Below are 17,738 nucleotides of genomic sequence, written 5' to 3'. Positions count from 1 at the left end.
GAGCCATTCCTGTGTCATCTCCACGTGTGTGTGTGCGTGTGTGTGTGTGTGTGTGTGTGTGTGTGTGTGTGTGTGTGTGTGGTACTGGGGAGTGAACCCAGGGCCTTCGCACTGAGCTGCGACTCCAGCCCTTTTTATTTTTTGAGACAGGGTTTTGCTAAATTGCTAAGGTGCCCTTGATGGGCTTAATCTTGTAATCGCCTGCTAGACTGCTTGGAGTACACGTATGTGCAACTACTCCTGGCATTTAACAGTTGAGGAAGTAAGGCAGAAACAGAGGCATCTTGCCCAAGTTCAGACAAGCTGGTAAGCAGCAGGCCTGAATGAAGCCTGTGTGTCCCTGGCCAGCTGTGCTATGCTATGTCCATGGGGGTGGATTTTGCCGCAGCGAATTCAGCTCAAGCTACAGGGCTCTCCTTACACAGGCTCCCTCTGAGCTCCCATGGTGGCCTGGTAATGTGTTTACCTGGTTGTTCCCCAAGTCACCTAGGTCACATAAGCTTCAGGTCCATAACACCCGTCACCAGGTAATCCCTGTTTTTCAGATGAGCCAAGTGAGGCTCAGAGAGGTCTAGTAGCTCCCACAGAGTCACACAGTAAAAACAGCTGGAGCTGTGACATGAACTCCGATCTGTCTGACCACACATGGGCCCCAAGGCTGGTTGCTGCATTTGTAGGCCCCTCTGCTTACTCCCACCTCTCCCTTCTGGCTGCCACGCTGAGCTCTGTCTTTGCAGGCTGTCAGTCCTGAGCAGCGGTTCTGGAATGCCTCCGGGGCGGCCTTTGTGACTGTCCAGGAGCACGAGCAGGTGGGCAGGGCCCTGGGGGCTGAGATCATCCTCACCACCCTGCTGGCCCTGGCGGTGTGCATGGGCGCCATCAACGAGAAGACGCAGGGCCCTCTGGCCCCGTTCTCCATTGGCTTCTCTGTTGCCGTGGACATCCTGGCAGGGTGAGTCGGCTCTGAAGGAGGTCAGGCCCAGGAGCCCCAATCTCAGTGGCCAATGGGGTCCAAGAAGTGGCTGCAAGTGGGGAAAGGGAGTGGCTGTGGGCAGCTGACAGGGAGGGGTGGGAACTGGCAGTTAGGAAGCTCTAGTCAGTTATGGCTGTGTGAGGTTGTGGGTCTAGGGTGACACTTCTCATTCCATCCGAGTAAAGTCAGACATTCATTCAATTAAAGGATATTTATGCCAAGTTTAAAATTTCAGTACTGTGAATAAAACACGTGTGCAGGCTGTAGCCTCAGATTTACAAAGATCATATTCACTGTCTCATTTAGTTTGAGCCCTTGCTAGTCCTGCGAAGGCACTGTAGAAACAGGTTCTTGGTAGGGAATGATTTCTCCCATTTTAGAGATGAGGATGCTGAGGCCTACTGGGGACGGAGGTGATGTATTTAAGGTCACTGGGCAGTGGCAAATCAAGAGGCATTCCTTTCTGCTGAAGGGGATGCAGGGGCCCTCCCTCTGTGTCCATCACCTTCCATTCTTCTGGATGCAGAACCAGGTCTGGCCGTTCTCCAGGGTCATACTCTGTCACCTTTGAGAGGTGTTCTCTAGGATAGGACGGGATTGTGGGTCAAAGCTGTGGTGATATTTTGCTGCCCTCTAGTGGTGTTTGACTTACAAGACTACTGAGCCATCCCTTTGACTTTGGCTATTGGACGCAGGGAGGGATGGGGTCTGTAGGACCCTAGCTTGAGAGGGTAGGACACAGACTGGGTAAGGATACAGACACCAGACCTATTGAGGTGCCCCTGAGGAGATTCTGTGCCTCCACTGTGCAGCATGTAAGGGCCTCGTCGGGGCCAGATGGCTTACAGTTGACACTTGCTGTACACTGACTACGCAGGAGGCAGGGGCTCTATAAGCACTGCCTTACCCACTCCTGACAACAGCCTGCGGGAAGGGCATTTTCACCTCAGCGGAGACTTGACGGGCTAAACAAAGGTCATGGGGCTACAACCAGCTGGGCTGGGCTTTGAACATAGGTCAGCTTGACTCCAACGTGGTTGACAACCATTTGGCTTTGTTTTAGACTTTGGAGAAAAACTTGGTCATTGTGTTCTTTCTGCCATCACTGAGCAAGCATTTGTGTTGGTCAGGCTGTGTGGGGCGGGGAGACGTGTGCCAGGAGGAGACAAGCCTTTGACTTCCTGTGCTAAGAGGTTCTCTTCCTTCTCTGGGACCCACCTAGGATCCCCTGATAGGGAAGCTTAGAGGAGAAGGCATCTAGGAGGGCCATGGCTCAGCGCCCAGGTGGGGACATGGATTTGTGTGAGTGGGGCTGTCTGGGAGCCTGGTGACTGTGTGCCTGGGTCTTTGCAGGGGTGCTATCTCTGGAGCCTGCATGAACCCTGCTCGTGCCTTTGGGCCTGCCGTGATAGCTGGCCACTGGGACTTCCACTGGATCTACTGGCTGGGGCCACTTCTGGGTGGCCTGCTTGTAGGACTGCTCATTAGGTAGGTGTCTTATGGGCCTATGGTGACACTGCTGGGGAATCCCATGTTAGAGGGTTGTGCTCTCCCTTGGGTTTGGAGAAGGACACAGAGAACCCTCTTCAGAAGCAAAGAATCTGGGTCTGTTGAGGACCTTTGGTTACAAGTGACAGAAATCCATCTTAAGAGGAATTCATCAGCTCCCACAGTTGGGAAGTTCATTGGGAGCACTGGCTTTGGATGGTGCTCAAACAAAGCCCCTAGGACCTGGGCTTTCTCATAGGCTATACTTTCTTCTGTGTGGGTTTTATGCTTAGATAACTCTAGTAGGGGCACTGATACCTACTGTTCATCTGTACTCACATCTTAGCAGCTTAACAATTCCAAGGGAAACAAAACAACAGCTCTAGCCAAAATCCTGTGACTGATGCTCACTAGTTTGGCCTGGCCTCGTTTATATCCACCTCTGAATCCTACCCTATTCAAGTGGGTAGGATCCCTTACAGGCCATGTGGAGCCTGAGACCCACCCTGGAGTGGGGGTGAGATTAGCTTACCTGGACAAGCATAAATAGGATGGAGAATAGGGATGAGTAGTTCGCACAGTGCTGTTGTACAATCCCAGGGCCCATCCAAAGCAGAACCATGTAAATGGTGTCCCCAGGATCATGCAGGCCAGGAGATGGCATTCAGACAAAATACAGCATGAACAGAGCTCCTAGAATCATACAGTGGATAGAAAGAAGATTGGCTTGTCATTATAAGAAGAATGAGTGGATTCTAGGTAGAAAAAACAAGTGGCCTTCTATCTGGCTTGATCTTTACTCCTTGAGTTCATTCTCATCTCCCGTTTCTGCTCTGGGTGGCATAGGGATTACTGTCTGGACTTAGTACAAGTTGGGTCACCAAATCCTGTCTGGGAGGGGACAGGCCGTGGACTGACCCATCTGGCTACCTGCACTGCCCAGGGGCCTCAGGACATCCCAGGGGCTCTAAAAAGCATTGTGCATCCTGCTCTGTCTGCTGCTTTCAGGGTGGCAGCAATGAGCATTTTCTAAGGGAAAACAAACCAGACAGGAAACTATCTCCCATACTCCAAGACTGGAAAAGCTCAGAAAGTCATCACTCTGGAGGACTGGGGGCCTGAAGACAGGGAATGAAAGGCTGTTTTTCCTCCAGGGTCTTGGAGACCTCATAGAGCCATGTGTTTTCACAGGTTCCTCATTGGAGATGGGAAAACCCGTCTAATCCTAAAGGGCCAATGAAGCAGAGATGGGAGGTTCCCACTGCCCTGGCTCCCTCAGCTGCCCCACCCCGGTTGAGGACAGACGGGACAGCTTCTGCATCTACTGCAGAGAAGAGGCCCAGAGGAGCGACTGACCTGTTTTCTTTGGATTTGGGTCTGGCTTTTTGGACAGACAGACTGCTGTAAGTCCTAAGGAGGCCCTGGGTCTTGAAATACTTCTGTGCTAAATGGAGGCCCTTGCCTAGGGGACATGTTGCCAGAACTGCCCGGAGAGAAGTGGAAACAGCATGGTAAAGGAGGTTTTTCTTGAGAGGGAAGGTCTCAGGAGCAGAACAGTTGGAAGAAGTGGTTCTTTATGTACATAAGCTGGATCATCCCCCACCTCTGCTTTCTTCAGGGCTGGGGATCCAGCCCAGGGCTGCAGGCACACCAGACAAGTGCTCTGCCACTGAGTCATACCCCAGCCTTCCTCGCCTCTTTTCTTTTCCTTCTGTTGTTCTTTGATTCCTGTGATAGAAGAGCTTCTGGGAGCCTAACCACCTTGCCTTCCAAGCTGCCAATCTGCCTTCACAATAAACAACATCCCTTCTATGTGTCCATTGGCTTTTCATTTAGGAGATGGCACTGCCAGGGAGGACCTAAGAGTCTATGGTAGGGCATTGCCCATCCAGAGCCTAGAGAGCCCAGCTGCTACTGCCAAGGAAGGTTCTTGGAGCCTGGTCCAACTCAGAGCCTGTCTCAATTAGCCAGGCCCATCCTGGAGCTCAATTTGGAGCTGAGAACCCACTTGGACACTAACCAGTCAACTCCAGATCACTGACTTCAGGACCCTGCTAGAAGCGAGTGCACAGCCAGAGTCTGCTTGAGTGCCCAGTACTGCTGGGACACAGATCAACATATGCACTGCAGGCCAGGGGTCGAGGGGTAGGGTAGAGCCACAAGAATTTCCCATGGAAGAAAATACTGAGCAAGTATTATAGAACAGGTCTTAAAAGAGTGGGAGATAGAATGAGTAAGAAGAGATTAACACACATTCAGAACCGCACACCTTCTGAGAAGAGTATGTACCTTCTCTGTAAGAATCTATAGTCATCTATGGGAGAGGATCATTATGACACCATAAATAAGTGCCAGTGAAAAATCATTCTTAGGGTCGGGGATTTAGCTCAGTGGTTCCACTGCCTGCCTTACAAGTGCAAGGTCCAGAGTTCGATTCCCGGAATCCCCCATCAAAAAAAAAAAAAATCATTCTCAGTGACAAAAACAGACAAACCCATTTCTTCAAGATGAACGAAACACCTACCAGAGCAAAAATGAAATGCTCACAGGAGTTGGGCATAGTGGCACAAGCCTGTAATCCTGGCATTCTAGGGGGTTGAGGCAGGAGGATTGTAAGTGTGAGACCTGCCTGGGAGACAGTGATTTAATGAGACCCTGCCTCACAATTAAAAATAAAAAAGGGCTCAGTGTGAAGGCCCTGGGTTCATTCCCCAGTACTACAAAAATCCAAACTAACCCAAAACAAAACAAAACAAAACATAACTGGGGAAACCACCAGTTGTTATGCTTTGCCTAGATGCCCTCCAAAGCCTCATGGAGTCTCACTTAGATGGGGCTTTTTCAGGGGTGGCTGAATCTAAAATGTGTGATGCTGGGATTAAGGGTATGCGATTCCAAAGCCAGTCCACTGATTGGTTTGGCACCGCCTTAATCCCAGTAGTCTGGTTAAAATGAAAGGGGCAGAAAGACGCTGATAAGTTCACTTGTTGCTTTTGCTACCATGTGGGTACCATGAACAATTTCTCTCTGTGACGCCCTCAGCCATGTGCCCCCCTGCCTTGGAGCCAGCCAACTATGGACTGAAACCTCTGTACACTGTGAGCCAAAGAAACATTTTCTTCTTTAACTTTGGGTGTTGGGTATTTTGTCTCAGTAAGGAGAGAAGAGTAACTAACCAGTATAATCACAGATAGCCTATGATCTATCTGTCTATCTGAACACCCACAAATTCTCAGACAAAAAGAGTACAACAAATAAAAATAACAACTGTAAAGAATAGAAGGGGGAAATAATTTTACAAAATCAGAAATGAGCAAATTAGAAGACTTACATAGAATAAAAAAAGTTGTAAGTTACTATATAACTTGGTGAATAAACTTTTGACAGCTCGAATAAGAAAAATTATGTACGCATATATGCACATATACACAATAGTGTCTATAGCTAGCATTTACTGTTTACTATGTATCAGGCACTGTACTGAATGCTTTACATATATTATGTCTTTTATTTCCACCACAATCCTGGCTAGTGTAGAGGTGTTGCATAATGTTCCCCAAAATTCATTTGTGTCCACTTGGAATTTCAGGATGAGACCTAATTAGGAAATAATTTTTGTAGATGTAACTAAAGTAAGCATCAACATGAGCCCATATGGGGTTAGGGTAGCCTGAATTGAAGGATAGTGTCCATATAAGAGAGAGAAAATGACATACACCATCACAGAGTTCTAGAGAATGTCACATGAAAACAGAGGCAGAGCCAGAACCAGGAGCCAGGAGCTGGGAGAGGGAAGGAAGTCTTCCTTGGGAGCCATGGGAGGAAGCATGTTTCTGCTGACACTGTTATCACAGATCTGGCCTTTCAGACTGTGAAGGAATAAACTTGTCATTTTAGGCCACCAAGTAAGTAAGAGTTTCTCATAGCAGTCCAAGTAAATACTACAGGTAGGCACTCTTATTCCCCTTTTCCAGAAGAGCCAAATAACCGGTGTCCCCAGAGATGTTACCTGAAGCTGGTATGTTGGAGAGCCAGCATTTCAGAACATGGCTGCAGAGCCCATAATCTGTGCTGTCACACTTCACTCCTTTTGGGTAAGGGACAACACTGTATCTTTGGTCTGGTTTCCTATTTGTTAGTCTCCCATTAAAAAGGGAACAGAAAGATATGTATTACAACTTTCCACTTCCAAGAGAAAGGTGGATACAAATTCACCTTTGTAATCCCATATTATGGGTTTCTGGCAGGGAAGGGACTCAGTAAGTGGGACTGGTACAGGCTGACCCCAATGGCTCCCAAACTCATTCCGACCTGACAGAGTGGAATCCAAAATGGATCCAGCTCACCCAAGTTCACATCCATGTCACTTCTTTTCTCAGTAACAAGGAAAGGAGGTCATAAGATTTTAGGGTGTTAGAGCTAGAAACGTACTAGTAAAATGTGGTGACTAGGAGTTTAGATTCTGAGAGAGATCTAAAGTTTAAATCTCAGAACTGTCATCTTTTTACCACATGGGCTTGAAGAAGCTATTTCATTCCTCTCAGCTTCAGCTTTTTTTTTTGGTACCAGGGATTGAACTCGGGTCCTTGCGCTTGCAAGACAGGCCACCGAACCACTGAGCTAAATCCCCGGCCCCAGCTTCATCTTTTTAAAATCTCTACACTGGAAAGACTGCCTCAAATGCTGGTGAGACTTAACTAACATGTTTATAAAGCATCAGCATTATGCTTAACAAATAATAAGCCCAGAATCTGGTTAGCACTTACCCTTTTGGCCATCCCATTTAAGATTTTGCAATTTGCAGGTATCAGAATCATGGCAAGGGGTGGAGTTTTGGCACATAGACTTGGCACATACGTTTTCCATCCACTATTCCCAGATAAGGATGTTTAGGCTTCTCACTGGAAAAGGTTGGGGACCACTTGTCCTGTCTGCGAGGCTAACTAGAGTGACTATCAGTACTGACAAGAGTTCAATTAGAATGAAGGATTCTGGATACACAGTCTGGGGTTCCTTCTATTGTAGCAGGCATGTACTTCCTGTTCTAGACCCGTGGTATGAGTGCTGATGTGCTTCCTTTCACCACAATTGCCTGTGTTTTCACAAGCCACGTCATCAGGCAGCCTAGCATTAGCACGTTGCATTTCTCCCTCACCATGCTGTGCAGAAACTCTGGGGGTCTAAGCAGATCCAAAAGGGAAGTGTGTCTATCTTCTCCTGGCCAGAAGAACTGAGTTAATTTTTCTACCTTGTGCTCACTGGTGCTGTCATCTCCTCCCTGCTGCAAGTATTTGCTGATGAGAGTGGTTCTCAGATGGCATAAACTCTCGCTGAGTCACACTTGTCCAGGCCTAAGTCATTTCTTGAAATTGGGTTCTACTGATGATAATTCCACAACTTCATGCCAAGCACACCTGCATGTTTCACAGCATCCATGCTCGTGTGCCAAAGCAACCTGCAAGGCCTTTTAGGTCTCTGCTCTCCTTTCCACAGGCCTACCCCAAGCCCTCTGCACACACAAAAATGTACCATTTCCCCCCAGAGTCCAATCATCTGAGTGGGTCGAGGAATTGCCTGTTCCTTTCCCAAGTCACTGGACCATCATGGAACTGGGGGTTTGTGATTAGAAGTGTTTCTTTTAATTTTATTAGTACATTTCAGGTATACAATATGAAATTTATTGTTCGGAATCGGTACTTTTACATGATACATATTGGTTCTTTTTTCTTTTTTTTTTTTTGGTACTGGGGATTGAACTCAGGTCCTTGCACTTGTGAGGCAGGTGGCAGAACCACTGAGCTAAATCCCTGGCCCTATATCTTGGTTCTTATTTTTTTCCCCATTCCCCTGCCTTCCCATTAACCTCTCCACTCCTCTGTGTTTACAAAGATTTTATTTCCATTTTTCCTTTTCTCGTATTTATTCCTTTTTCTTTCCTTTCCCCTACCTTTCCTATTTTCCCTTCCCCTTTGGAACTTTTCTTCCTATTTCATATTATATATTATACATTTTGACAGTTACTTAGACTTTCAGTTTCTCATACCAGAGAAACTATTTGGTATTTACACGTATGTGTCCTATTTATTTCACTTAATACTATGGCCTTGATGTACATCCATTTAGCTGTCAATGTCTCTAGTATCACATTCTTTAGGGCTGGGTAGTATTCCATTTATTAAAAAAACCAAATTTTCTTTATCCAGTCTCCAGCTGATGGACAATGAGGCTGTTTTCAAGTTTTAGCTATTACAAACTGTGCTGCTATAAACATGGGTGCACATATATTGCTGTAGTATGATTCTTTCTTTTGGGAAGATACCCAGCGGGGGAATAGCTGGGTCAAATGGGATCTATAATCCTAGTTTTCTGAGGTATCTCCATATTGATTTCCACAGTGGTTGCACCAGTCTACACTCCCACCAACAGTGGAAAGGGGTTCCTTTTTCCCCACAACCCTACCAGCATTTGTTATTACTTGATTTCTTTATAGCAGACATTCTTTCTGGAGTGAGGTAGAATCTCAGCGGTGTTTTCATTTGTATCTCTAGAATGATCAGTGATGTTGAACATTTTTTCATGTGTTTATTTGCTATTTCTACTTCTTTGAGCAATATCTTTTCATTTTAGATGCCCATTTTTGGGTTGGGTCTAAATTTGGGAAGTCTGATTTTATAAAGTTCTATATATACTAGATAGTAGATTTTTGTCTGAGGAACAGCTGTTAAAACTTTCCCCCCACATTGTGGGTTGTCTTTTCATGCTCTTGGTGGTTTCTTTTGCATTGCAGAAGCTTTTTAATAAGATGAGATCCCAGTTGTTGATTCTTTGTGCTAGTTCATGTGTGACTGAGGGTTTTTTTCATGAAATTTTTGCCTATGCCAATGTCTTCAACAGATCTAACCCCTCTTCCAGCTGATTTAGTGTTTCTGTTCTAATATTTAGATTTTTGATCCATTTTTATTTTAGTTTAGTGCATGGTGAGAGATATAGGTCTAGGTTTAATCTTTGTCAAGTTGAAACTCATTTTTTTCCAGCACCATTTATTGAAGAGGCTACCTTTCCTCCAGTGAGGGTGTTTGGCTTCTTTGTTGAAGATGAGGTGGCCGAGTTTATCTGGAGTTGTTTCTGCATCTTCTAATCTGTTCCATTGATCTTCAGGTCTGTTTCTTTGCCTGTACTATGCTTTTTTTTTTCTTTTTTAAAATCACAGTAGCTTTGCAGTAGTTTCAAGTTGCGGATTGTGACACCCCTTACCTTGTCTTTGTTGCCCAAAACTGCTTTTGCTATTCTATTAGATCTCTTCTTGTTCAAAATGAATTTCTGGATCATTTTCTCAAGTTCTGCGAAGTATGCGGCGGGAATTTCAATCGGGATCACATTGAATCTATATAGCAGTTTTGGAAGTATGGCCATTTTCACTATGTTGATTCTTCCTACTCAGGAGCAAGGGAGGTCTTTCCATTTTCTGATATCCCCTTTGCTATCTCTTTTTCAGAGTGCTGAAGCTTTCAGAGTAGAGGTCTTCAATTTCTTTCATTAGGTTGATATCCAGGTATTTCATTTTTTGGGATGCTATTGTGAAAGGAGTTGTTTCTCCAGTTCCTCTCTCAGTGACTCTGTTGTTCATGTACAGGAAGGCTATTCATTTTTTTTGTATTGACCTTATATCCAGCTACTCTACAGAATGTGGTTATTAAGTATAGAAGACGTTTGGTAGAGTTCTTGGGGTCTTCCATATAAAGTATTGTAATCTGCAAAAAACAATTCCACTTCTTTATTTCCTATCTTTGTTTCTTTTATTTCTCTCTGTATAATTGCTATGGCTAATGTTTCCAAAACTATATGGAACTGGAATGGTAACAGTGGACATCCTTGTCTTGTTCCTGATTTTAGCGTGAAGGATTTCAATTTTTGATAATTTAGTATGATGTTGGCTGTTGGTTTTTCATAGATAGCTTTTATTAGGTTGAGACAGAGACTGCCCATTCCAGTTTTCTGTAGGATTTTTATCATGAATGGGTATTGGATTTTGTCAAACACTTTTTCTGCATCTATTGAGATGATCATGTGATTTTTGTCCTCAGCTCTATTAATATAGTGTATTACATTAATTGCATATGTTGAACCACCCTTGCATCCCTGGGATGAATTCTACTTGGTCAGGGAATATGATCTTCTGCATTATGTTTGCCAGTATCTTATTGAGGATTTTTGTGTCTATGTTCATGGAGACTTATAGTTTTCTTTTTTGGTCTTTCTCTGCTTTTGGGATCAAGGTGATGCTTGCTTCTAGGAATGAATTTGGGAGTATTGCTTCCCTTTCAATTTCATTGGAGAGTTTAAACAGTAGTGGCAATAGTTCTTCTCTAAATGTCTTGTAGAATTCAGCAGTAAAGCCATCAAGCCCTGGGCTTTTCTTCATTAGTTAAATTTTAAATTATGTTTTCAGTTTTGTTGACTGATATTGGGTTGTTTAGAATTTTTAGGTAATCTTTGTTCAACATTGGTAATTCATATTTATCCAGAAATCTGTCAATTCTTCTGTTTTCCATCTTTTTGGCGTATAGGTTCTCAAAATAGGTACCGATGAATCTCTGCTGGGTTTGTTGTAATTTCACCCTTTTCATTTCTAATTGCATGGATCTGGGCCTTTTTCCTTTTTTTGATGATTGTTAATTTTTTTTTATTCTTTTGAAGAACCAACTCTTTGCTTCATTGATTTTTTTGGTATGCTTCTCTTAGTCTCCATTGCATTGATTTATGATCTTTAGTTTCTCCCTTGTATGAGCTTTGGGTTTGTCCTGCTCTTCTTTTTCTAGAAGCTTGAGGTTCAGCATTAGGTTCAGCTTGCTCTATTTTCCTAGTATGAGTATTTACTGCTATGACTTCCCCTCAGAAGACTGCTTTCATTGTGTCCCATAAACTCTGATATGTTGTATTGGCATTGTTATTTAATTGTAGAAACTGTCTGTTTTTTTCCTTTTTTAAATTTAGAAATTTTTTTTTTGGTACTGGGGATTGAACTCAGGACCTTGCACTTGTGAGGCAGGCAGCAGAACCACTGAGCACCTGCTTTCATTGTGTCCCATAAACTCTGATATGTTGTATTGGCATTATTATTTAATTGTAGAAACTGTCTGTTTTTTTCCTTTTTTAAATTTAGAAAATTTTTTTTGATACTGGGGATTGAACTCAGGACCTTGCACTTGTGAGGCAGGCAGCAGAACCACTGAGCTAATCCAGCCCTGATTTCTTCAATTTCCTCTGTGACCCACTGGCTATTCAGAAGTCTTTTTATGTTTATTAAATTCTTGTGGCTTCTTCTGCTATATAATTCCAACTTCATCTCCCTATGATCTGATAATATACAGGGAATAACTTTAATTTCTTTGCATTTACATAAACATGTTTTTTTTTTTTTTTTTTTTTTTTTTTTAACTCAGGCCCTTGTGCGCCGGAACCACTGAGCTAAATAAGGAAGGGCTCTGTGGAAGCCACTGGTATTTCCCCTGTATCAAAATTGTGAGTCACAAGAATCACTGTGAAGGATGACAGAATAGGCTACCCCAAAGTAATGCTTCTTTTTGGCATAAAGATATTTTGAGCTAAAGGTACTTGAAAAACAGCAGGTGCAAGAAGGGTACTTCAACTCTTCTTTCTGGAAGCAGATGAAACTCATGTGAAAGATGCTCTCCCTAAACCAGGAAGAAAAAACATTCCTATCACTAGAGATGGAGAGTGAGCCCGAGAGAGTATAGACCATTAAAATAACTCCTACCTTTTTTTGGTCTTCCCATATACTTATTTTTTCCACAACTGCCTCTCTGTTCAATATATCATAGAGGCATTTTGCTTTTGCTACTTCTTTGGGTCTTTATTTCTTGTGCAGTCATCTGTATACATACAGACATTTACATACTCTTCTCTTGCTCATCTGTTTCTTGATTTTATTCTCAAGTCCAGCCAAAGAACCCAAGTATAGGTAAAGTTCACCTCCCCTAACATTTTCTCGGGAAACTTTCATGATTTCTTCTACCTCTGGACTGGGGGTGAGTGCCTCATTAGAAACACATTCAGTATGTGTTATCTAATGCCAACACTACTCTAGCATGACAGCCAACCATTAATTGGGACAAAGGTAGGGACAGCTATCTGAGGACTGCTCTGCAGGAACAAAGAACTCCTGTCTGCTAATTATGGAGTGCAGCTGTGAACAGGAATGAAACTGAAATTTTCTGATTAGCTAACACAATCAGCTTTTACCTTCTTAAAAGTTTTTCTTTTAATAGAAAGACAGCCTTAAAGTTATGGCAGAAACCAAGGGGAGCCATTTATTGTAGACATTTATTTCACATACAAGTTTTCAAGAAGACATCTAAGTGACAACACAAAACAATGACAGACATCCATTTATACTTGGTCTCAGAATGCCTCCAGACAGGGCAAGGGCTCAGAGTTACACAGGTTGCTCAGTACTCCTTTCACTGGGGCTCCTCAGCTCTCTCATCACGGACTCTGGTCTGCCACTGGGCACTGGATTTCACAAAATATTTTCTTCACTTCAGCTACTTGCTTTTGCCTATCAGGGTAAGTAGCTGCCTGCTATTCAACACAAGTGACATGTCCTTTCTCCTTGGCGAGCAACTCCTCAGCTGGCTTTGCTGTCAACACTGCTCCTTTCCTGCACATAAAGCAGACTGAGTACAGCCCAAAGGTTACATGAAGTGGGGAGCCAGGCTGGAGCCTGTACTCACAACTTTTCTGTGACCTCCACCTGACTCCACAGCCTCCTGAATTTGAGCACCTGAGCAATCTTGGCAGTCAAGTTCAGCTTCTCAAAAGAGGCCGTGATTTGTCAAACAACACTTACTAAGTCGTATTCACAAGACTAATGCTTTTTTGGCTTTTGGTCTAATGCTCATTTCACAATGACAGGCTGCCCTAAGCTGTTTATGTATATCTGTGGTTATTCTTTTTTTTAAAAAAACCCTAAACTTTCCTTCCAGGTTTATTAGGCTAAATGTTTAATAAAATAATCAATAATAATTAGAGGTATTTGTGTAAATGAACAGTAGGTAGGAAAAATGAACCCAGTTCCTAAAATGCCTTAGATGTCAGAGAATAAAATGTTTATAACATTAAAAAAAAAAAAACAAGATTTGAAGCAATCTCCAAAAAGCAGGGCAGAATTAAATAAATTCAGGTTTAGGTAGTTGATTGAGGTGGACTTTTATTGGGCTTTCTAGCAACCAGAACAAAGAGGAAAAAGTAGTAAGTTACAAAATCACAGTGTTTGTAAAATTTTTTTTTTCTGAGAATCAAAGCAGTCTCTAGTACTGAGATCTAGAAAAAAATAAGATTTTCCTATGGATCTTCATAGAGGCAATGCTATGATATAAAAGATAAGCTACTTAGAACTGTGATTATTCTTTTTTTTTTGGTACCAGGGATTGAACTTGGGATCCTGCACTTGTGAGGCCAGTGGTGGCACCACTGAGTAAATTCCCAGCCCAAAACGTGTTTTTGCTAGGTACAGTGATTATGTGTCCATAGGCCTGGCTACTTGGGAGGCTGAGACTGGAGGATTGCATGTAGGAATCCAGTCTGAACAGTCTTTTTTGTTTGTTTTTCGGTACCGGGAATTGAGCTTGGGAATTTGTGCTCACCAGGCAGGTGCAGTGCCACTGAGCTAAATCCCTGGCTGTGATTATTCATTTTAACTTTCATGTTTCAGCTTGAAAAGAGAGAAAATGCAGGGAGACAGTAACCTTGGTCTAAAATGGTAAAATCTTCTATTTAGTTAAAATAGAGACAGATTCATTAAAGCATGCCCAACAGCCTATTTACAATCAGGAATTCAAGTAGGGGAACCTAACCTTAGCTTGATCCCAGACATATGAGAGACTGTTCCACTGAGAAGGGAGATGGCCTTCAATCTTTCTTCTCATTGGGGAAGTGTGAGAAACAGTGGTACCAAATATGATTTCATATTTGTAATTTAGAGAAACTGTCCAGGAAGTGAAGGTGATTTTGTTTTGATTTTTGGTACTGGGATCTCACTTGGGACCTTATGCTTGTGAGACAAGCAGTGGAACCACTGAGCTAAATCCCTGGCTCAAGGTGATTTCTTTTTGATTGACTTTGTGCAACCAACATGAATGTAATGGGCATTACTTTTTGCCTCAACATGTCCTTGATCACGCTGTAATGTCCTTAGATATAGGCATCATGCTCCTTTAAAAATTTTTCATATACCCCACTACAGCTAGATGATCTTACATGTAACAGTGCTTATTAAATATTTACGAATATATCATCTACTTTCCTGAATCATGCTTCCATGTAATTATCAATCCTGTGTACATATTACTAAGTGGTGATTTATATTAGTGTGTATCTTCTCTAGAATTGGAATTCCAGAACATCTACACAATATAAGCACAAGCCCACTGGCATCAAACACATCTTACTGTGCTAGGCACAATCACCAACATGAAACTGCACGTACCATTAGAAGTCTATAGTTCAGACAACACAGAGGAAATCAAGTATGTTGATGTGAACAATCAGAACATTTCCAATAAATGTAAATCAGAAACATTCATCAATGTTTACCTGAGTCACCTGCCTTCCAACAGGCCACACCTTATTCTGGCACCATAAACTGGATTTCTTTCAATAGTGCCTACCTTCCTTGGTATACTGCTCAACAGCTTTCAAAAGATTCAGACATACTTGAAGGAAAATACTATCCCTAGGTGTCTTCAAATAAGACAGCATTTGACAAAGGAAGGGACAGTTACAAACAGAAGAATAATCTACATATAGTCCTGACTCTGATTACTTTTCCTCTAAACTTGTGACTTTTCCCTCCCCAAAGCAAAGCCACCCTAGGTTAGCTGTGTATTGAGGGTATAAATGCCACTCGCTTCATCTTGAAGCCTGGCTTTGAAAGATCACATCCCTGGGTTTCACCTGTAACATACATGAATTAACTATCCCCCCGCCATCTAAACCATTCTACTCATATTTACTGTGATGGTGCTGGGAGGTTATCAAAGAGATTTGCAGACAAACATATATGGGGAACAAACAAAAATGGTATTCTGGATGGGAAGTTTCTATAAATATTTCCACTTTCACTTAGTGAGCTGTAGAGTTGTATAATTAATCAGGGCTGTACAGTTAGGTTTATGACCCTATGAAAAAAGGAAATGAAGCCTCAGATAGACTGGTATATCCAACAGCTTGCCCTGAAAAGTGTTGGTTTGGACTGAGGTGACTCTGATATAAATCAGGCCTGAGTCCACTAAACCTTTCAGGTCTGTATCTCACTTTTCCCTTATTCCCTTACAATTTCAGAAATCCTATTATATAGTATTATACTGAAATGTGGGCTGGGAGGTATAAAATACGCCAATGTGCCACTAATATTTTAAATTTAGAGCCAGAGAAGTTAGAGGGTAGAATGTGTCTGAAATCCTACTTTATTTTAATGAGACACACCATAATCACGCATCCTATTTGATATGCAGATAGTATGGTAGTTCAGAAGAGCCAGATGAGAGCACACGAAATTAAGAGGTAAATGTAGGCTTTATGAGACACAGCAAGAGGAACACTCTGGGATTATTTGGGGGCTGGAGAAGCAGTGGCCACAGGGCTGCAAGTCTTTAAGTACAGAAGGTGATGATAAGGGTGAGGCATTAGTAACATGACTTCAGTGACAACAGAGAATCTACCCTATTTGGATCAACTTCTTGACAAAAAAGGACATTGTATCAGGTTTCTTAAGGAGGCTATAAAATTTCACTCTACTTTTGTGAGTATCTTCAAAATCTGAGGTCAATCTGATATGCTGTGATCAGATTCCTGAAAGTTCTACCCAAATGTGAAAATCTGTTATCAAGCTGCACCCAGAACAACAAAAACAAAAAAATCCTTTTGGTATTTATCTCCTTGAAAACACTTCTCACCCACACAAAAGGATCTCAAATGTTCCTGAATTTAGGAATCCAATAGCAGTGACCTCAACATACTGAAAAGAAGTTCATTCTGAACTCAGACAATGCATCTTCCCCACTCTAATAGAGATGGAGAGAAACGAGAGAGAGACAGAGAGAGAGAGAGAGAGAGAGAGATGTGGGGGAGGAAGGGGACCAAGTTAGAGGCAGAGGTGAGAACAGAATAACTTTTGGATTAAGAAAAGACTGCTTCTGTGAGTGAGGTTGGGCTAAGATGGCTAAAGGGGCTCATCATCAAAATGTTTTCCTGAAGTCATCGGCTTTCCCCTTCAGTGGGTTCTCTGGGGGATACATAGAGAGAGGGTGTGGCAGAAGTTTTTCTCTAACATGAATTTCCCTGTGTTTGGTGAGAACAGAACTCTTACTGAAACGTTTCCCACAATGGGCACATCCATAGGGCTTCTCTCCAGTGTGGATCCTCCGGTGTTCTCGAAATCTTGTGCAGTTATTGAAACTTTTCTCACAGTCCATACATTTGTAGGGATTCTCTCCAGTGTGGACTCTGCGGTGAGCACTGAAATGAGAACTGTTGGTAAAGCTTTTCCCGCACTCTCCACACTGATACGGCTTCTCGCCAGTATGGGTTCTCTGATGGATAATAAGACTAGAGCTTTGACTGAAGCATTTTCCACACTCCCCACATCTGTAGGGCTTCTCTCCTGTGTGGATTCTCTGGTGGGCTCCAAAATTGGAGGAATCATTAAAGCTTTTCCCACAGTCAAGACATTTGAAAGGCTTTTCCCCTGTGTGGATTCTTTGGTGTCTGATTAGGCTCCTGCTTCTACCAAAGCACTTCCCGCAGACACTACACTTATAAGGGTTCTCCTTCTGATGGGTCATCCGGCACATAAGACGAGCACTCCTTCCAAAGCTCTCTCCATATTTGAGAAGTCTGTAGGGTTTCCTCCCCATGAAGGGCTTCTGATGCATCACAGCGTTTCCTAGATCTCTAGGCTGGGCCATCAGCTTCCCCTGTCTAATGCTTTGAAGGTTTTCCCACTGTCTTCCTGAGATGCATTCCCTTTTGTGATATCTGCTGGAATCAGTATTCTGGGAAACAACTCTTTTGGATTTTTCTATTAATGCTCTATGTGGTTCTGTGTCCTTATATATTACCTGTGTTGGATCCTCCTTAATGCTACTTCCAATTTCAAAATCTGAAAAAAAAATACAAATTTAACACCACTTCTGTATTAACATAAACAACCAGACCTACAATCTTTATTTTTTGTTACTGGGGATCAAACTCAGGA

At 42.9% G+C, this 17,738-nt stretch overlaps 3 protein-coding genes across 3 annotated transcripts in view; 1 reads left to right on the top strand and 2 right to left on the bottom strand.

Annotated features, from left to right (window-relative positions):
- The window catches only part of Aqp8 (aquaporin 8), a 7,786-nt gene extending 3,688 nt beyond the window's left edge, over positions 1–4,098 (top strand). The window contains exons 4-6 of the mRNA XM_010623484.1: positions 738–952; positions 2,327–2,461; positions 3,653–4,098. Coding sequence (XP_010621786.1) covers positions 738–952; positions 2,327–2,461; positions 3,653–3,701 — 399 coding nt within the window. The 3' untranslated portion in view covers positions 3,702–4,098. The remainder of the gene's footprint in view (positions 1–737; positions 953–2,326; positions 2,462–3,652) is intronic.
- Zkscan2 (zinc finger with KRAB and SCAN domains 2) overlaps positions 120–17,738 on the bottom strand; it is a 44,001-nt gene continuing 26,382 nt past the window's right edge. Inside the window, exons 8-9 of the mRNA XM_033758732.1 lie at positions 2,994–3,154; positions 120–1,554 (exon numbers count right to left, since the gene is read on the bottom strand). Coding sequence (XP_033614623.1) covers positions 1,350–1,554; positions 2,994–3,154 — 366 coding nt within the window. The 3' untranslated portion in view covers positions 120–1,349. The remainder of the gene's footprint in view (positions 1,555–2,993; positions 3,155–17,738) is intronic.
- LOC104861869 (zinc finger protein with KRAB and SCAN domains 2) lies at positions 14,530–17,677 on the bottom strand. Its single transcript, XM_033758733.1, has one exon. It carries the CDS (start codon positions 17,446–17,448, stop codon positions 16,720–16,722), a length of 729 nt encoding a protein of 242 aa, XP_033614624.1. The 5' UTR covers positions 17,449–17,677; the 3' UTR covers positions 14,530–16,719.

The sequence above is a fragment of the Fukomys damarensis genome, unplaced genomic scaffold (assembly GCF_012274545.1).
Source record: "Fukomys damarensis isolate Sample0158 unplaced genomic scaffold, DMR_v1.0_HiC HiC_scaffold_34, whole genome shotgun sequence".
In the NCBI taxonomy this organism is placed as follows: domain Eukaryota; kingdom Metazoa; phylum Chordata; class Mammalia; order Rodentia; family Bathyergidae; genus Fukomys; species Fukomys damarensis.
Note: the sequence above shows the minus strand (reverse complement) of the source record. Positions and strands in the feature narration are given on the sequence as shown.

Excerpts from the sequence above, each read along its gene's own strand:
- LOC104861869 (XM_033758733.1), bottom strand. The coding sequence starts at position 17,448 with ATGGCCCAGCCTAGAGATCTAGGAAACGCTGTGATGCATCAGAAGCCC.